Here is an 18647-nt window from a genome sequence, read left to right on the forward strand (position 1 = left end):
TTAATGTCACCGTGTTTTGTACATTCCATTTGCGCCTGTGTCTTTTGCAGCTTCTCGTACATAACGCAGTGTAGTCATGAGGTGCTAGTTCACATTTAATAAATGCTTCTACAAACAAAACGTTTCATCTGCAGATATGGTCTTGTTTAGGGATCTGTGCCTTTGTGCATACGGACATCTGACTGCTAAGTAGGGATTGTGTTTTTCAGCAATCGTGTGCACGCTTAATTTACAGAGAAAAGAAGGTCAGGGAAAAAACTGTAGATGGAAAACTCTCCATACAATTATTTGTGCATTTTTCTTTTTTTCTACTTGTTACTTTGCACTTTTTGTTAGAAAATGTTTATTTACTATTTATTCAAGTTTTTTTAAGGTATCTAATATTTTGATACTTAATTTCCATGATCTAAATATTCTTAAAAATTAAAAGTTTGTTGTCATTTGTAAGTGTGTAGGCCTTCTTGCATTATTATGTTGTTATATTATGATTATATATTCAGTGGCATAAAATGGTCTTTAAAATGACAATAATATCGCTTATCGCAATTATTTCTGGGGCAATATATCGCACAACAAAAAGTTGTTATCGTGACAGGCCTAGCCCTCAATGCAACTGAGAGAATCTACTAAGCCAGTTATATAAACCTTGCAACAAGCAAGTTCATGTTATAGAAAACCACAGAAACCAAAAAAACATCCCTTTTTTACATAAGTACTAATCAAAATTAATTATATAGCATATAATCCTCCCTATGGATTTTGTATTTAGTCACCAAAAGTTCATTTTATTTTAGAGCATTCACTACTTTCCTTAGCTTTAGACAGCAGGCAGTGAAAGGGAACTATGTGGTTGGGTGAGACAAAAGAGGGGCAATGAGATGAAGATCAGACTCAAACCTGAGTCACCCAAACGTACAGCATGGCTGTACAGGATGGGAACACTAAAGACTTATTACACAAGCAACTAAATTACCTTGTCAGGTTTCTCCTCGATGACATCTGGACTGCAGAACATCTCAGCCAGTGCCACACGAAGTAAGGAATCAAACAGAGGAACTGCTAGTTCAGAATTCACAACTCCAGATCGAGAGAGTTGATCCCGGACCTCACACAGCGTCTCCTCCACAGACTGCAGCTATGGGATAGAGCGTGGGAAAATTACACTCTTCGAGAATGAGAACAGGACATAGTCACTCACTTCAAAACGGCAACCAATAGCTCTGTTTCAAAACCTAGCGTGCCTACACTGACAACATTTTCAGGCATCATTTAAGGCCCCTAATGCAACATCACATTTCTCCCTTATTAAGAAAAGAAGAAAAATCATTGCCTTAAATCTAATATTACTGATAACTATTACTGAATTTACTGTATTTTAAATGGATTTTTTATGCTTAAGCCTAAAGTGTACTTCGGTTTTAACACGTATGGTCAAGTATGCATAGCCAGATTTTACTTTGTACGCTGAGCTTGCACATTCTCCTTTTTTTTTTTTTTTTTTTGCATTAATTACTTTGTCCACAAGGTGGCAACACTGGGTGGGATGTTGTTACTCAGTCGAAAAAAAAACAAATGAGATGGAACAACAACAAACTACTAAAGACGCAGCAACAACAACAACAACCCGTGTTTAGAGATACCCACAACTGTAAAACAAGAACAAAGTCATGTTTTATAGATCAAAACTTCTGGAGGGAATTAGCGCAGACACTGGATAAGGATGAAATGTGTTGAGCGTTTGTGTTTGTGCACGCTTAGGGTTCCCAACTTCAGAAAAGGAAAATAAGGGACAATCGTGGTTTTTCATACAAAAATAAGGGACAGAATAAGGGACACATGCCTATTTTATATATATTTTAGATTTGTAATGTTTTTTAATGGAGTCTCTTATCAAGGCTGTATTTATTCAATAAAAAAATACAGAAAAAAACTGTAATATTGTAAAATATTATTGCAATTTCTAATATTGGTTTCCTATCTTAATATACTTTATATGATTTCTGAAGGATCATGTGACACTGAAGACTGGAGTAATGATGCTGAAAATTCAGCGCTGCATCACAGAAATAAATTATATTTTAAATTATGTTAAAACAGAAAACTGTTATATTAAATTGCAATAATTTTCCACAAATTTTTTTTTTTTTTCTGTATTTTTGATCAAATAAATGCAGCCTTGATGAGCATAAGAAACTTCTTTAAAAAACATTTTAAAAAATCTAACTGATCCCAAACTTTTGAATGCGTGTGTAAGTATACAGTAGGCCTACTACAGTATAAAATGCATATTTTTCAATTAAAGAGAACTTATAGAATTAATATGGGCTGCTTTAGGTGCTTGATACTTCATTGGCCATCTTGTGTTTTAAGAATGAGATTCAAGGTTAAGAATACACATAAAATGTAAATTGTTTTATCTATTTAACAACATTACCTACAATAGAGAAAGATGACTTCCCTTATTGATCACATCTTCCCTCAGGTAAAATGCATGTTTTCTTGCGTGGCTGGATGTTGGACTCACGAAAAATAATCATGTTGTTTGCATTCGCTCAAACTGATTTACTGAAGGCGAAACGTGGACGTTAAAAAAATGGGAGTTCCGCTCGCTGTGAAGCGGGTGCGACCAGAAGAATGATTCATTCTCAGTTTAGAGTTTGTTATTCGTATGGTCTAGGTGTTCATACGGAATATGCCTTAAATACGGGACGATTTCACATTATACGGAACGGTTGGCAACCCGATGTATGCTATCAAATAGAGTATACTTTGAAAGGCTATGCATTCGGCTGTATAAATGCACAAAGTGTTCTCGTCAAATCTGAAGAATACATTGGGCTTTAGGTAGGGTGACCATACGTCCTCTTTTTCCCCAGACGTGTCCTGGCCGGGATTTCTACATTGCCTAAAATGTCTGGTTTTCTACTTCGTTTTCGTACTGTTTTCATACTTGAAGGTAGTGACTGAAAAATAGTTTGACCAATAGCATACAGGCATTGTACAAAATTAACCAGTTGTGGCATGCGAGAAAGTGGGATCTACAGAGAACGGTCAAAGCAATGCAAATACATGCACATATGTATGAAGACTGTACAGAGCATGTCAATAGAAATACAAAGCCAAAACCAGGACATTTTAGGCAATTTAGAAATCCTGGCCTGGACATCTCCAGGACAAAGAGGACGTATGGTTCACATACTTTACGGTTCTGTGTTGTTAGCTTAGTAGTACTGAAATCAATTGCCTCCTGTGCATTTAATTTGAGTAGTGACCTGTTCACACGGTGCTCATTCCATCCCCTTATAAGGCAGCTCACTAGGGTTTGAAACAGAGCTAGTATGTGTGTCCACTGTACCTGAAAGGATAGGTCTGGTTCAAGTCTCTGTAGGGCTGAATTGGCACTGTGGAGGCAGATTGCCAAAAGTGCCTCCAGCAGTCGGATGCTCTGGAGAGGCCATTCCTCTTCAAGCCTGTGTGTTGGGTCACTTGACTTGCTCTCGACCTGAGAGGGGCTGAAAGTGTCGTGCTGGTGGGATTTCTCTGTACCAGCGGCTGTCGCTATATTATCAAACTGTCCTGCAAGAGCTTGAGTGGGAGAGTCTACATGAGATGGACTGCTTTTACCCTTACTCTCTCTCTTTTTCTTAAATTTACAGTCTTTGTTTTTAGACGTGAGTTTCTGGATCACCATTGTCATTAGACGCGAACAGACATCTAGGCCTCCCAGTCTAAAGAACTGCCTCTGGAATACTGGACTGGCCATGTACACCCAACGGCATACTGACCAAACATCGGCAGCCCTCCTTATCTGTTCTTTAGAGGGAAGAGCAACACTGTCTGGGGAAAGGCAGGGCAGTCGTCCACCCAATGGTTCACTAGCTGTACTATCATAGCCTGAGGTGTCTTCAGAGTCATTTGCAGAGTCTCTGTCAGAGTCTGCCTCCTTGCTTACACATAAGAAGGCTACACACAGAAAAAGGTTGATCGTATTCAAATGCACCTCGCCTCGGTTACGCGCTACTGCAGAGAATGCACTTTTGCCCTTTGGGTGAGGGCATGCCTCTTTCAGGCCTTCATAAAACTTAGTGAGGCTCTGAGGTCCATCACCAGCCCCACGTGAATTCAGTTCCTCTACAAGCCCAAGAACAGCTTCTCTCTCCTGAGCTTCCGCTCTTTCTAGCTCATGCACAGCAGATTCCGTGTGATGGTGCCATGCATTCAAGATAAGTGTCTCGAACGCTTTCAGTGCCCACGGACGAGTACAGTCCAAGTAGATCAACTCTGTGATTTGGTTCAGTCCATTACAACTCAGGAACAGGTCCCGTACCACCCGGCTGAATTGGAAGACAAAATCAGAAGTTATAAATTGGAATCTTGGATTATTTTAAAGGCTATTTTAGGGGGCTTTCACACTAGCACTTTAGTTCAAAACAGTGCTTGGTTTGCATGAAAAATTGTTAATTTAAAAGCTTTCATGCAGACCTGGGAGTGAACCGCAGTATTGAACCAGAAACTACCTGTAGGATTGTGTTCAGTTGCAATGGAAAATAGTGACACAGGTGACGATTTACCTTGGATACAAGTGAGAGTGAGCATGCAGTGTAATCATGCAGAGTGAGTGCAATCTGAGCAGCAAATGAATGGCTCACAATCAGCTGTCTCCTCCAAAGAGACTGTTTGAAAGTAGCAGAATGGTGTCTTCATGCGACACACATACAGTAGACGCAAGCGTTGCTCATTCTGCTGTACATATTAGCACCTAATTAATAAAAAAAAAAATGACCCAAGTTGTGTTTTCGATCATGCGGAGTACATGTTTGTGATGGCATAAGAACTCAAATGCACCAGTGTTTTACAGAATCAAGTCAGTCTGAAACCAGACCATCCCTGCAGGAGGTGACAGGAACAATCTCACTCAGATTCGGACTGCAGTAAACATGCCCAGTGTGAAAGCCCCCTTAAAGAATCTAAACAACAGTGAATTGGAGGAAAAAAGAAGATAAAAAAACATGGTCATACCTTGACTTCAGCAGAACAGGCAGAGCTTGAAGATAAACCAGTAGTACTTCAACCGGGAGGCAATGGGTATGGTAACTGCAGACTTGGCTACACGTAGTTGACACACCAAGTTGCTGGGCATGATGGGTTAGTTCCACACCCCGCTGAAGCACTGGATTAAAAATATGAGTGTAGAGTTGCCATTGCACTACTGCATTGCCTCGTAAAGTCAACTGGCATACATGACCGGCAATTTGTTGACTCAAATGCCAGTCTTCCCCAAACACAATTTCTTGATAGGCCTCTAAAGCATCCCACTTCCATAGCATGTCTTCAGCTCCTCCACTGGGCAGAATACCTTGGGAACGATAAGAGGGAGATGGGGACGTGGATAAGTTCAATTCTTTTTTAGGTCCATAGCCCTGCAGAGTCTCTTCAAGGCCAGGTAACTGGCTACTATCCAAAGTGCAAATGTTGCAGGAGGCAAGCTTGGCCTTTTCGGAAGGTTGACCACCTCCAAGCTGTTCTAAGACTAGTCTACTAAGGACACTCAACACATGGGACTGGTAGCTCCGAAGTCCTGGAGCCTGAAATGCCTGGAGCATTGGTCCAATTACAGACCTCGGGTCCATGCAGCAACAGATGCCAGCAGCTTGCACTCCAGCCAGTACCTGCAGCACAGCAGGACCTGATGGTGACAAGCGCTGGAAAAGACGCAAGCATTGGTGGGCACAAGCTGCAAGGCAACAACAGCGTTCGGGGTACCGCACTTCTCCGTCATGACCCTCTGAGATCTCCTCAAAAGGATTACGTCGGGCTGCTTGCTTGAAAGCGGATACCGGTAGTCCTGAGAGGTCACGGTGATGGTGCAAAAAGTGGGAGTATTCGCAGCGACGGTGTCGACGACGTGCACAAACAGACTGGTGTAGCTGCTCTGACTTGGCCCTCTTGACAGCACTGATTATCTTAAGTACATCAGCTATTAGACAACGCAGATGCTCTGATGCCTCATTGCCGACTTCTGAATCTCGAGCTTCTGCTAAGGCCTCAAGGCGCAGAGCTGTTGCCTCAAAGAGCTCCAAGCCACGGTGTTGAACAAATTCATGAACTAACTCAAGAGACTGACTGAAAAAGAAAGGGTTGGGAGCAGAGGTCTGTAAGCAACCTAGTAGTAGCTGCAGGACACCCTCCAAGAGTTCAGGCAGTAGCAAGGCCCGGTGACGGTACCTTGAAAAGGAAAAATCTTCTTGTATCTCCTGCAGAGTCTTCTTTGGCCTTGGAGCAAAAGGGTCAGCTTGCCTTTCTAAACAGGTACGAATCTTTAAAGTTGCTCTGAGGAGGTCAGTCAAGCTTCGACGCAGATTATCAGGCAGTGTCTCATTTTGACCCACATCTACAAACATCAAGTGCAGAATGGTGCGTAAAAGCATCCTTTGAACAAGTGCAATTGGCTCCTCAGTCCAGCCTCCAGCTAGCTCATCGATCCCACCTCCACCACCACCACTGGGACCACAGCAGTCACCAAACTCTGTGAGTATCTCTGTGAGCGTGGGAACAACGCTGACCGCCAAGCCTGGGTTATGATTGATGGTCATGTCGAATTTGCAGACTTTTTCAAGAAGAGAAAGTAGAACATAGCAAAGGTCAAAAGGCGAGTTCTCCATGCGGTTGAAGATGGAGAGAGTAGTGGGGTCTGTTAGCATGTTAGGATCTAGAGTGTGAGATCCAAACAGTCTTATGTGAGGTTGGGAAGGCTCAATGGTGCCCATGGCATCGAGAGTGGGATGTTGCGATGCTGGCTGTGATGGATTGTTGGACTGATGGAGCTGGCAACTAACACGAATGGCCGAATTGTGGAATCGGCGATGTTTGCTCCCAGTATTTGTGGTCTTATCATCCGAGTTGGCTTCAGAATCTGATGTGGAAAGCTGAGATTTGCGTGCATCCCTCACAGAGTATCGCTGAGCTGTCCTTCGTGAACGACGTGACTTCCAGGAGCCAGATAAACGCTTCCCAGAGTTCTGCACATCACATCTATCTTGCCCCGCCTTTTGAGGGATGGTCCTTCCCTCTTGGCATAGAAACACCTCTAGTAGTGAATGCAGGGTGAAATCTAAAGTCAAAAAGCAGAGTAGAAAAGGAAAAAGTTTAAAGGATTGTCCTGACTAGCATCAACTGGTTTAATCTGGTTTCATTAGAGCAAGTCATGATGACCTCGAGAGGTCTGTTTACAACACAATTACGGGAACTAATAACTCAACAATGTGGAAAGCAGCTGCTAGAAAAGATTAGCATGCCTGCACTAAATATCTTAGGTCTCAAGCGCAATGAAAAGTCTTATCCTTTCCATCATCCTTTAACCGTACCGTTTCATAATTCAAGCCATCTCATGGTTTCACTTATTGTTCATGCAGGCATCTACTTAAAAATGCATGGCATCCTTGCAAGATCACCGCCATCATATGCGTTATAAAACAAATCGTGTAGAAGTATATCATCTTTCCAACTGAATGCAATGCCAGGATGTCATTTAAAATTAGAACATAATTATTTAATTCAAGGCTCAAGGTGGGTTAGAGTATACCTCTAGTGCATTCTCAAAATTAAGACTGTTAATAGCATGCATTATTAGGGGCTTTATAAAATGAAGTGACTCACCTGGGGCTTTTTCCTCCTGAACAGGAATCTTCCAGACCAGAGGTAGCAGAGACAACAAAAGTGTAAGCAGCTCTTCCCGACAGGTCAACTCCTAAGTAAAAGGTTAGAGGTTAATTCAGGATTTGAACTGAATTCTTCACTCAATCCATCCAAATCCAATCAAAAACAGTCTGTTGTGTTGATGATCACCTAGAAGCAGATTTATTTTCTAACTTCTGCTTCATAGTGCCCTGCCTCTCTTGGCAAGCTAGTTTCTAGAGCTACGCAAAAGATGGAAAGTTGCAGACAACAAAAACTATCCAATGGTTTTCTTCCAACTGCTTAAGACAAATACAGGTTTTGCTGGACATAGGTACGACAGCGAGCCTCTAAATACTGGCTCCACCCTGAGCAAAATAGCATTCCTCACAAGGAGAAGCGAAAGCACCCTGACACGTGTGAATTAAAAGCAAATACAGGGGGCTGCGTGCCACAGTGCTGAGTGACCCCAAGTAAACAAGCATCTGGGTGCATACTCATAAGCTAATTAGCAAAGTGGCTAGGGAGCCATATTGACCCACAACTATGCAAACACACAGGCGATTGATGTTGTGTTGAGAGATAGTTAAGCAGTGCTGAGTTCAGAGAAAAGGCCCATGTCTTGTGAGTAAGAACCACTCCAGACATGATTCATAAAACTCTCACTTCAAAGAGACATAATGAAGTAGAGGCGGCAGAAAGGGATCTGAAGAAAAACACGGGATCAAATAAACCCCTTGTCATTTCCTTCGACATCATGCGAAAAATTCTGTTGATAAATAACACAGAAAATAATTTTGACTTACCTGTAATTAAAAAAAAATTTTTAAATAATAAAATAATACAAAATAGTAATGCACTAACAAAGGATGTGCATGGTGCCAGGCAATATTAATATATTGAAAAGCACAGTTTCAAAAGTATAGCCCCAGTCATTTAAGATGTCATAACCGCATTGCTAGGAAGTACATCTTTGCATAATGCGCAAAAAGAAAGCAAAGGAACCTTTTACATGGAACAAACTTTACTCACAGGAACAACCCTAATAACTAATAACCAGAAGTTCATCTGCCAAACAAATTAGCTCCACCTCAAGAACACCAATTTGGAAACACCATAAATAGACTACTGATTTTAAGAAATGTTATTACTGCATACTGTGTCTAATCCAGTGTTATTTTAATATTGTTGGGATAATATTTGTATTAATATTTTGAAATCAATTCTTTATTTTTATATATTTTTTGTTTTCATTTTAATTTTGAAGTTTTAGTAATTCGGTTGTGTTTTTGTCATTATTATTCTTCTTTTAAAATGTCTATATAGCTTACACTTACACTTAGCTTATACTTTTTATTTTAGTTTTAGTTATTTTAGTACATTAAGTTTAACTAAATGAAAATGAGAAATTAAATATGCTGAAATAAAATGTTAAGGTTTTCAAATATATTTTATTTCAGGTAAAGTTTATTTTCAAGTAGCTATTTTTTCAATGGTTTTAGTTTGTTTTAGTCAACTATAGAAACCTTTGTCTACATGTAATATAAAACATTTGCAAAACAATAACGCTCACTAACTAGAGTCTTTCAGTTTTGCTATGTCACATCGTGTAGCTCACTTGCAGTGTGTCAACAGAGACATGGATGTCTGTGTATTTAGGGGCTTCACTGCTCTAAGCAAAGACTTTCTTTCTCCTTCCTCATGTCTGCAAGGAAAGACCAAGAAAGAAACAGCAAGAGTATATTCCCAGGTTCCATTCATTAAGTTTGTAAGTAGGTTGAGGTCCATAGAAAATACATTACAGCATGAACACAGATCCAACATTAAGCTTCACTAATCATCTTTTTTTTTTCATATAGAACTGAAAACAATATATACATATAGGCAATTCATCAGATTTTGATGCATGGACACTTAAGTAAAACTTAAGTCACTGCATAAAGAAAGTACTTTAAAGGTCCACTGTATGCAGTATTTATGTGAATGCATGAAGCATTCAGGAAGGCTATTCAGCTCTGTTGTGACTGTGACATATCAACATGCTATTTCTGAACAATGCCAGCATTTGGACAGGAATTCATTCCCTAAATAACACGTCCTTTGAGTTTGACTAATACATTTCCATGACTTGTCCAGGAATTATCCAGTCATTTCTTCCAGAGATGAGCCCGACAGGAAAATAAAAACAGACACATTCTGCATTGCATTTTTCCATTACGTTTTTCCATACACGTCAATCATGTGTGCAATTAACACAATCTAATATGTGTATTGCTTTATCCCTGTAAAGCCTAACATGAAATCTCTCATCTTTTTTTTTAATGGAACAGTTTATTGAACCTTTGGACAAAAATAATAATAAAAATAATCTTGCAATCTTGCATTAAAAAAAGTTTGCATGCGTTTTTTGTTAAGTATCTTACGCATAGCAAGCATTTAAGACTCATATAATAAGATATAGAGAGAATATGGAGCTCATCGAGGAGGAATAAAACAGTTCAATTTTATTCAGAGGCCCAAAATATGCAATTTGGTGCAGATACTGATGTTCATTTGGCCAAAAAGTGATGAAATTCTGTTAGCTTGTAATGTAAATCAATGAGATCTTTATAACAGTATAGGGATGTTCATTTCGGTTATTTTTCCTAACCGACAACCGACGCTTGTTAACCGATTATTAACCATTAAACGACAAGATTATTTTACATTAGAATTGAATTAAATTAGAAAGGATAAGTGTCTGTGACCCGTTAAAAATACTAACATTTGTTTCCCGGGGATTCATTTTACATGCGCAAAAAGCAGCAAACAACAGAACATGGGGATTCACATATGGTCATATCACATCACGCACCTGCAGCGCTTCTGCGAGCGGAGAAAAACATAATAAAGCTAGGCTATATATATTTCGTGCAGCACAAAAATGAACCGAAACTCTTGTGTATATATATATATATATATATATATAACGAATAAAAAGGCCTATACAAGAAATATATCTTTACTTAAATAATAAATGAAGAAAATGAAAGAAAAACTGTAACAAGTAGCCTAGTATGCAGAGTTTTGGTTCATTTTTGTGCTGCGTAAAAGGAAACAGACGACAGAAAGCGGCACCCTATTTTTCTTTAGGCTTACTTTACAAAGGCACAAAGATTTGTTTTTATTGTGAATGTACACAAATAAAGGCAAACCTTTTACAATTCCCAATGCGCCGGCGCCGCATGCGCGCACAGTTAAGCAGTTAAGCATTGAACAGCATTGATAAAATAAAACTTTTTGTTTACATTATGTGTGTGTACTGTGTGTATTTATTATGTATATATAAAAACAAACACATACAGCATATATTTTGAAAATATTTAATGTATTTAAATTTAATATTCATATAAATTATATCATATATATAAATATATTTAATATATAAACATAACATATTTTTCTTAAATATATACATGCATGTGTGTGTATTTATATATACATAATAAATATACACAGTACACACACATATATTATGAAAACAAAAACTTTTATTTTGGATGCGATTAATCGCGATTAATCGTTTGACAGCACTATAAAAAATATAAAAGTTATTCTTATGTTTATTTTTTTTAAATCAGTAAAGATTTGACAGCAAAAAGACCCGTGAAGCACGAGCTGAAGGTGGACGTTTGTACAATTATACTAAAAAAACTTTCACTCGCAAAAAAAGTCTAAATTATCACTCAGACGACAGAAGACATGCAGTAGATTCTGTGCAACAGGTTTTTCAGTAAAGTTCTGATCATGTTGATCATCTAGATGCTTTAGTAGGCTTTAAGGTTCATTTTAAGGTTAAAATATCTTCAAATGAAGCTTTTCTGACTGACCTGGTCAATGACAGAGTCCAGGGTGCTGAGGAGCAAGAACCCGCGTCCCCGCACCAGATACTCTCCCAGCGCCACCATGTGACTCTCCTCCTCGTCCTCGGCCCGCTGGGCCACCGCACTACACAACTGGTGCACATCCGTCAGGAACTCCCGTGCCAGGGTGTTACTGGCCCCACTCATGTCCGAGCTGATGGAGGAGAGAAAATCAGAGCATGAATACATGTAAACCACCTGCTGGAACCTGCTACAGCTCTGCTTTAGTTTCACATACATTGCAGTTCTCTTTTTGTATAAATTAACAAGAAAATAAAAACAAGTGAAACTGCTCAGTTGGTTTCATGTCCCATAAATTCTTCTATATAAATGGATTTAAATACAAGAAATACTGCTATTGTTATAATCTAGTATGCTTCTACTGTTTTTATGTTTACATGTAATTAATTATGCAGTCTCAGGGCTCCAGACAAAAAAATAGAGTAAGGAGCCATTGGCTCCTATAAGAAAAAAATTAGGCGCCAAATAATTTTTTTAGGTGCTACAGAATAAACGTGTTTTATTTTATTTATTTATCTTTTTTTTTTTTTTACTACATTTTAACATTTCAATCATACTGTCATGTGTTTATGTCTCATCTTTTCTTGATTTATCAGCATTTTAATCCATCTTGTAGATGACCTGGGAACTATGGTTCACTTAATGTTGGAACTAAATGTCTTTTCCAACTTGAAATATACAGTCACAAATAATTGCGCATTACACAGAATCTGTACCAATATCACGGACCATAAGCATCACTTGGCCACTGAGTGTAGTTTGGGCTCCTCCTCAATGCATCCTGTAAATGTTGTCATATGTCTTTCGCACATCCAGTCTGTTTTTCTTCATTAGTAAAATACTATTTTATAGGAGTTGAATAATGTAGACGACAGGTTTAGTAAAAATATTAATATGCAGTAGTGCATAAATATAGCAAAACGCTCCTCTTAATAGTTATTTTTCTAGCTGACTGACGAGCTTATGGACAACGAATGGTTATTCTGATTATTACGTTGCAATGTTTACAAGCTTTACACGTTTTCCGCAGTTTGAAAAACTGAATGAGCAATTTCAGACATTACAGACATTTCAGTTGTACTGTAGGCTCTCTTATAAAATAGCCTACCTTTTGATGTTAATTCATGTTCATTATGTAGCTACTACAGTAGTAAAGGGAACGATAATGGGTTCACTTGCCGCTTGAACTGAGGCGCTAAAGCAATCGCGCCTGCCGCATTAAAGAGCGCCAAAACCGTATTTATTGTTTGAGTTTAGTTATGAATTTGGCATAATTTTAAAGCTGATACTTTGTTTATTAAAAAGTAACAAAGCACAAAGCTTTTTGCGATTACTGGACGGCAAGTGCGCTTCAAATAATATGAAGTTCATGCATTAACGGAACACAGCATATAGACTAAGATCTTGATGAGAAGAAGCCATATTAGTAATGATTATAAACGAGAATTGTAAACGATATTGCCAATATCCACACAGCTGACAGCTTAACCTGTTGTAGTTTGTTCAAGTTGTGCACCAAATAGACACTGCTTTTCTACACTTTTACTTTGCATGTCTCCGTCATTTCGATCTCTCTCTCGCGCTGCACAACTGAGCTGCGTTTAGCAGGTGTGCCGTTATCGCTGGTGTTCGACAGAGACGAGGACTGTTTGAAACTCTTTTTTCCACTAAAACTTTGATGCGCATAGTCTCAGTTTAATACGTCAACATAACAAAAGATGTGATCGCAAAATTACCAGGAAAAAAGGCATTACATGCAAATTTTTAAGTCGTAACATGTAAATATATACAGTCGACAGTGGCGACCTTAGCAAAAACTTCACAACAGCCTTTGCAGATCAGATGCTGTCTATGTAAGGAGCTTACTAGGTTTTAGCCAAAAAAGAACAAACAAAGAAAAGTGATCAATATTGCCAATATCTCACAAAGGCTGGCAGTCCATTTAACCCCACCAGTTCAGTCATATCAATAAAGCAGCTAAATAATCAAACTTGATCAGTGAAATGTAGGTTATGGTATGCACACAGACTATGACTATGTGAGGCCTGGCAGGAACTACAGTGATATTACGCAACAAGATTAGGCTTCATGGACACGGACAGCAGATCCTGTCATCAGACACTGACCCAGCGTACTGTATCTCATCAACCAGTTATTCCATCCACCACATCAACCGCTGGACAGGATTTCAGCCATCTCACTTTACCAAACCATAGACAGCAGAACACATGGTCACAAGAAGCATAACAATTCCCAGACATTGATTTAACCTCATTACTTTGAAGATATTAAGGATGCATAATAATTAATAATTACGCATTATATTAAACCCCAAAAATCAAAAGAAAAAATTATATTTTTACAAAATTATATTATTATTATTATTAATGATAATAAACTGTATTATTTTTATAAAAATCAAATTAATATATTATATTTCACTGTTGAATTAAAAATGTTTTTAAGAAAAACAATATTATAATAATAAAAAATATTTTACAGTAGACATTTTAATATGTTCGCTTTACATCACAGCAGTTCCAGCACCCTGACGGTGCTTTAAAGACACGCCCCCATTAAAATCTACAATATCCAGAAACACACACACTATTCCAGCCGACCGACAGTACCTCCTACAACCAGCTCGCACATATTCCACTTATGCTCGTAGCAGCGTCTCTGCTAAACCGCAAGAATCAAGCCTACATCCGCATTCCTCCACGCTTCACTAATGACTGAATTTTCTGTCCTGCTCCGTAAATTCCATTAAATCGGAATTTCAGAAGGAAGCTTTCCAGATTTTGAGTTGATCAGTGCATCACATGAAAGCATGTGATGTCACATGGTTGCACAGGGGCAGGCTGGGAAGCAAACTTCTGGGCAGGCCTGGGGGTGACTGAGTAATTCAATTTTGTAGTAAAGTTTAGATGATAAACCTGCCATTTGCCGGACGCTGAAACAATCCTGTTATGTAAAAACAAATCTTAGTCTTCTGCAAACCATATTATCTTATTTTGCACAACCGTGTAAATATGAATATGATTGGACTCCATCTTTTTAAATACTGTTATTTTCAATCTGAATTAGTAAACTACATTAGTTAATATGAAGCATTTATTAGTCTTAGTTAATGTTAATTTCAGCATTTACTAATACAGCACATTATTAAAATCAAAAGTTGTATCTGAGCCAGCATGAACTAACAATAACCAGTTGTATTTTTATTAACTAGTGTTAAAGTTAACGTTCTGTCATCATTTACTAATGTTGTTCCAAACCCAAAGGACTTCATTTGTTTTCAACTGAAGAAAGCAAGACATTTTAAAAAATGTCTATGAAAAGTGTTGTTTTTGTTCATACAATTAAAGTCAATGAGGTCCAGTGTCTTTTCTTCAAAATATCTTCTTTTGTGTTCCTTTTTGATCATGTTAACAAACGAAAACTTGTAAAGTGTTTCCAATGCCCCTTACCTTGGTCAAAAGCAAAATTAAGAAATATTAAGTACTTAGTAATTTTTTCCAAGTAATACTTTCATATCGGAACAATAGTAGATTATGGAAGCTAGTTCCCACCATGGGATAAAAATAAATAAGAATTGCAGATTTGTCAGAATTGCAAGCTTAAAAATTCAGAATTTTAAGATATAAACTAGCAATTCTTATATATTTTTTTGCTTTGTTTACATCACAGGCTTATATGAAGACAATGAAACACTAAGAAATTGAATTTGAAATACAGTGCTTACATTTATTAGACCACCTGTCATAAAGAGAAAACACAAATATATTAGGAATTTGTCAAAAAGTTGTTTAAAACTAAACATTTTATTGTCATTTATTAGGCAAATAACAAACTGAAACAACTGCAGTAAATAGGCTTTATTCACAAAAAATAACCAAAAAACACTACTGTGAATGAAAAGCTTACACATACTGGTGGATTAACCATTACAGACACATAAAAAAATGAATTTGGTAATCACCAGTACTGTTAGTTTAGGGCAGATGTGGCACAAAAATTACATTGGGTGGTGGTCTAATAAATTTGTTAAGCACTGTACATTTCATGAAATGCAAATACTCTGCACTGGGCGATACACACATGTAAACACTCCCATTTTATTATCATTACAATTGCTATGCAAGTTAATAATAAACTCATAACTTGATATGCTGTCCCAGTTTACCAGTATCTCCCTGTCCCAGTTTGCCAGTATGCCTATGGTAACATGGGACAGAGGAAAAATGATTCAATATCCACGTAAAATCAGGAAATCAGACAAGTTTGCAAGAACAAAAGTGTGAATAAGCCATGCAACTTCTAATTTCTGGGTGAACTATTGCTTTAACAAAGCAATTACTTTATTATCTCTCTCAAAGCAGATAAACGTTTTGAACGGATCAAAGGGTTACATATGCAATAATCGCACACTAATGCGTTCACATCAGACGGGCTGTAGCTTGGTCCAGTTCCTGTGTCTCGGCTAAAGTTCCAGGAACTGCACATGATCACAAGATAAAGATTAGGAGCTGAGAAAACACACTTAATTGAGCACACGGCATGTAGCCACTTGGCCAGACAAAGAAAGCCTTTTATCACTCGCCTCAAACGATCAGCTTCTCTCAACACAATGAGCTCTGTCGCTGCTTGCTATGATTTTAGTTCATCTAAACAAGGTTCAACTGACTGAGGGCAAATCTGTGATTTGGTAAATTACACGCACCAAAAAAAAAAAAAAACACTGATCAGGAACTGTGATCTGTGCTTAAAATATCTCAAAGATGCAGTGAGTCAGTGTTTTTATTTGGTGACAAAAACAAACAGATGAATTTCAGTGAAACAACAAAGATGTTATTCAAAATTCTGCTTGACAGACGTGATCAAAAGAAAACATGAATTTCACAATTTTTTGAGTAACTATTTCTTTGAACACAGGCTGTCAACTGAAGACACTTAAGGTCTCTGCACACCGAGTCCGAAATTTTCGTATGCGTTTTTTCGTATTCGAAATCCTAAAAATCCGTCACGCACAGAAACCTTGCACACTGAGTCCGATGCGTATTAATTAATCCGTTGCGAAAAAATTCGCAAAACAAGCACTAAATGGAGTCGTCAAGCAGTGAGGATGATTGTGTTGTCCTCTCGCTTCTTAAAAAAAGAAAAAGAAAGGAAATATTGGGTCCATCCAATCCTGTGATAGAGAGGAAGGAGAGTTCCCCCTCCTTATTAAGGAGCAGCGGGACTATCACGGGCGATTCAAAGTTTACTTCAGGATGTCAGTGGCTCAGTTTGATGCTTTTGCATATTAAAAAGAAGACCACAAATTTCTGTGAACTCAGTGTGCAAGGATCTACATACACAGTGCTTTGTGCTGTGAGACGAAGTGGATGAACTTGACAATCGCCATTCTGGATTTTGGCGTTCGCTTGTACGGTGGCTCTGAACTGTCAAAACACCTCTCAAAATGCTTGTTACGGATGCGAAAAACGGAAAAAATCGAACCCGATCCGAATTTTTTTATGACGGACGAATATTTCGGAGGCAGTGTGTAAACGTGATTGACATAATGTGAGGTCGTATTTATTTTTTAACGTGCGAAAATTTCGGACTCAGTGTGCAAATACCTTTAGACATCTGGATCATCTTGAAAAAGAAGACGGCTTACCAGAATTTGAGCGCATCCTTTGCTCTCGGGTCACTGAGTTGTCGCACACAGTGAAACGTGCAGAGAAAACTCTCCAAACACTGAAGACTGACCTGAAATCAGAGAAAAACAACAACATACATCTCTGTTATGAAGGAGATTTGATTTCACAGACGAATTCGATGTTTGCATTTTCTGAAGTATTGACACTTGGTTAGGAGTTTGATCAAACATATAACTTCTGAATGATGGTAAAAATAGGGCTGATTTAATTGAGCAAGCACCAGAAAAATGCTCTTGCAAGGCAGCTTTGCTTTGTTCTCTTTAGTAGTACATCAAATGAGCAATAAATGTATTATATTTCTACACAAACGTATCAAAATGAGACACGCATTGCTTTTGGCCAGTTTTGATCAGCAAGTCTTTTCCTTCATTCAGTCGACCAGTGAGCTCTCAAAACACCCAAAGACGTCTCTGTTTCTCCATTTACTGGAACAGACACAGAATAATCACATTACATGGAGCAACTTCCACTCACATGAGCGAGTGAGTAAGAGGCCAGACACAGGAAAACGTACTACAGCTGCTGCTGCTGATGCATCTACATGAGTGTGGCTATGCCTCAGATCCCATACTACACATACTACCCAAAAGCAATAAAATAATATAAATAAATAAATGATAGATAGATAGATAAATAATACATTTATTATTATTATTATTTATTTGTTTGTTTGTTTTTATTTTGGGTTAAAATATGACCCTTGATAAATTCTTAACTGGTTTTGTGAGGTTCATACATACGTAGTATTATGGATGAATCTCATGAAGTCTGTCAAGAACTTGTCAAGGGTCATATTTCAATCAATCAACCAATCAATCAATCAATTAGGGCTGTGCGATATTGAAGAAAAATGCGATACCTTGTTAAAAAATGCGATATTCGATATGCGATACGATAAGTGTGTAAAATCAATTTAAATTATATTTTAAAATATTTAAAAATGAAAATTATATAACAAATTTGTTTCACATTCTTTCTTGGAAAAGAATGTGAAACAAAGAGTCACTACAACTTCTGAAAGTGACCAACAGTGTTTTAGCATTACATAAAAAGTAATGTCACAAATCAGAAAATGTCATTTTAACATCAGTGTGAACCAGATCACCCCTGCTGCCTCTACCACATCTCCCGGCTCTCCCACGCACAGCACGGCCACATGTACCGCGGCCACTCCCACCTCTTTGGGGCAGCTAGTGCTACTTCCAGCCCTATTTCTCCTACCCCTGCTGCCTCTACCTCTAGCAACAGCTCTCCTATGGACACTACGACCACGTTCTCCCCTGCCACCCCCATCCCTGTTGGGCAAAGGGTCAAAATTATCACTTGTTTGTGCTTCGTGAAC

General features: G+C 38.2%; 1 protein-coding gene across 1 annotated transcript in view; it reads right to left on the reverse strand.

Moving 5' to 3' along the window:
• Window positions 1-17359, reverse strand: part of LOC107730379 (lysosomal-trafficking regulator-like) — a 97745-nt gene extending 80386 nt beyond the window's left edge. The window contains exons 1-6 of the mRNA XM_016541202.1: window positions 17263-17359; window positions 11544-11730; window positions 7657-7747; window positions 5020-7111; window positions 3356-4334; window positions 974-1135 (exon numbers count right to left, since the gene is read on the reverse strand). Coding sequence (XP_016396688.1) covers window positions 974-1135; window positions 3356-4334; window positions 5020-7111; window positions 7657-7747; window positions 11544-11723 — 3504 coding nt within the window. The 5' untranslated portion in view covers window positions 11724-11730; window positions 17263-17359. The remainder of the gene's footprint in view (window positions 1-973; window positions 1136-3355; window positions 4335-5019; window positions 7112-7656; window positions 7748-11543; window positions 11731-17262) is intronic.
• Window positions 17360-18647: the final 1288 nt, after the last annotated feature.

Source organism: Sinocyclocheilus rhinocerous, unplaced genomic scaffold, assembly GCF_001515625.1.
Source record: "Sinocyclocheilus rhinocerous isolate Xijiao unplaced genomic scaffold, SAMN03320098_v1.1 scaffold2653, whole genome shotgun sequence".
Taxonomy (NCBI): Eukaryota; Metazoa; Chordata; class Actinopteri; order Cypriniformes; family Cyprinidae; genus Sinocyclocheilus; species Sinocyclocheilus rhinocerous.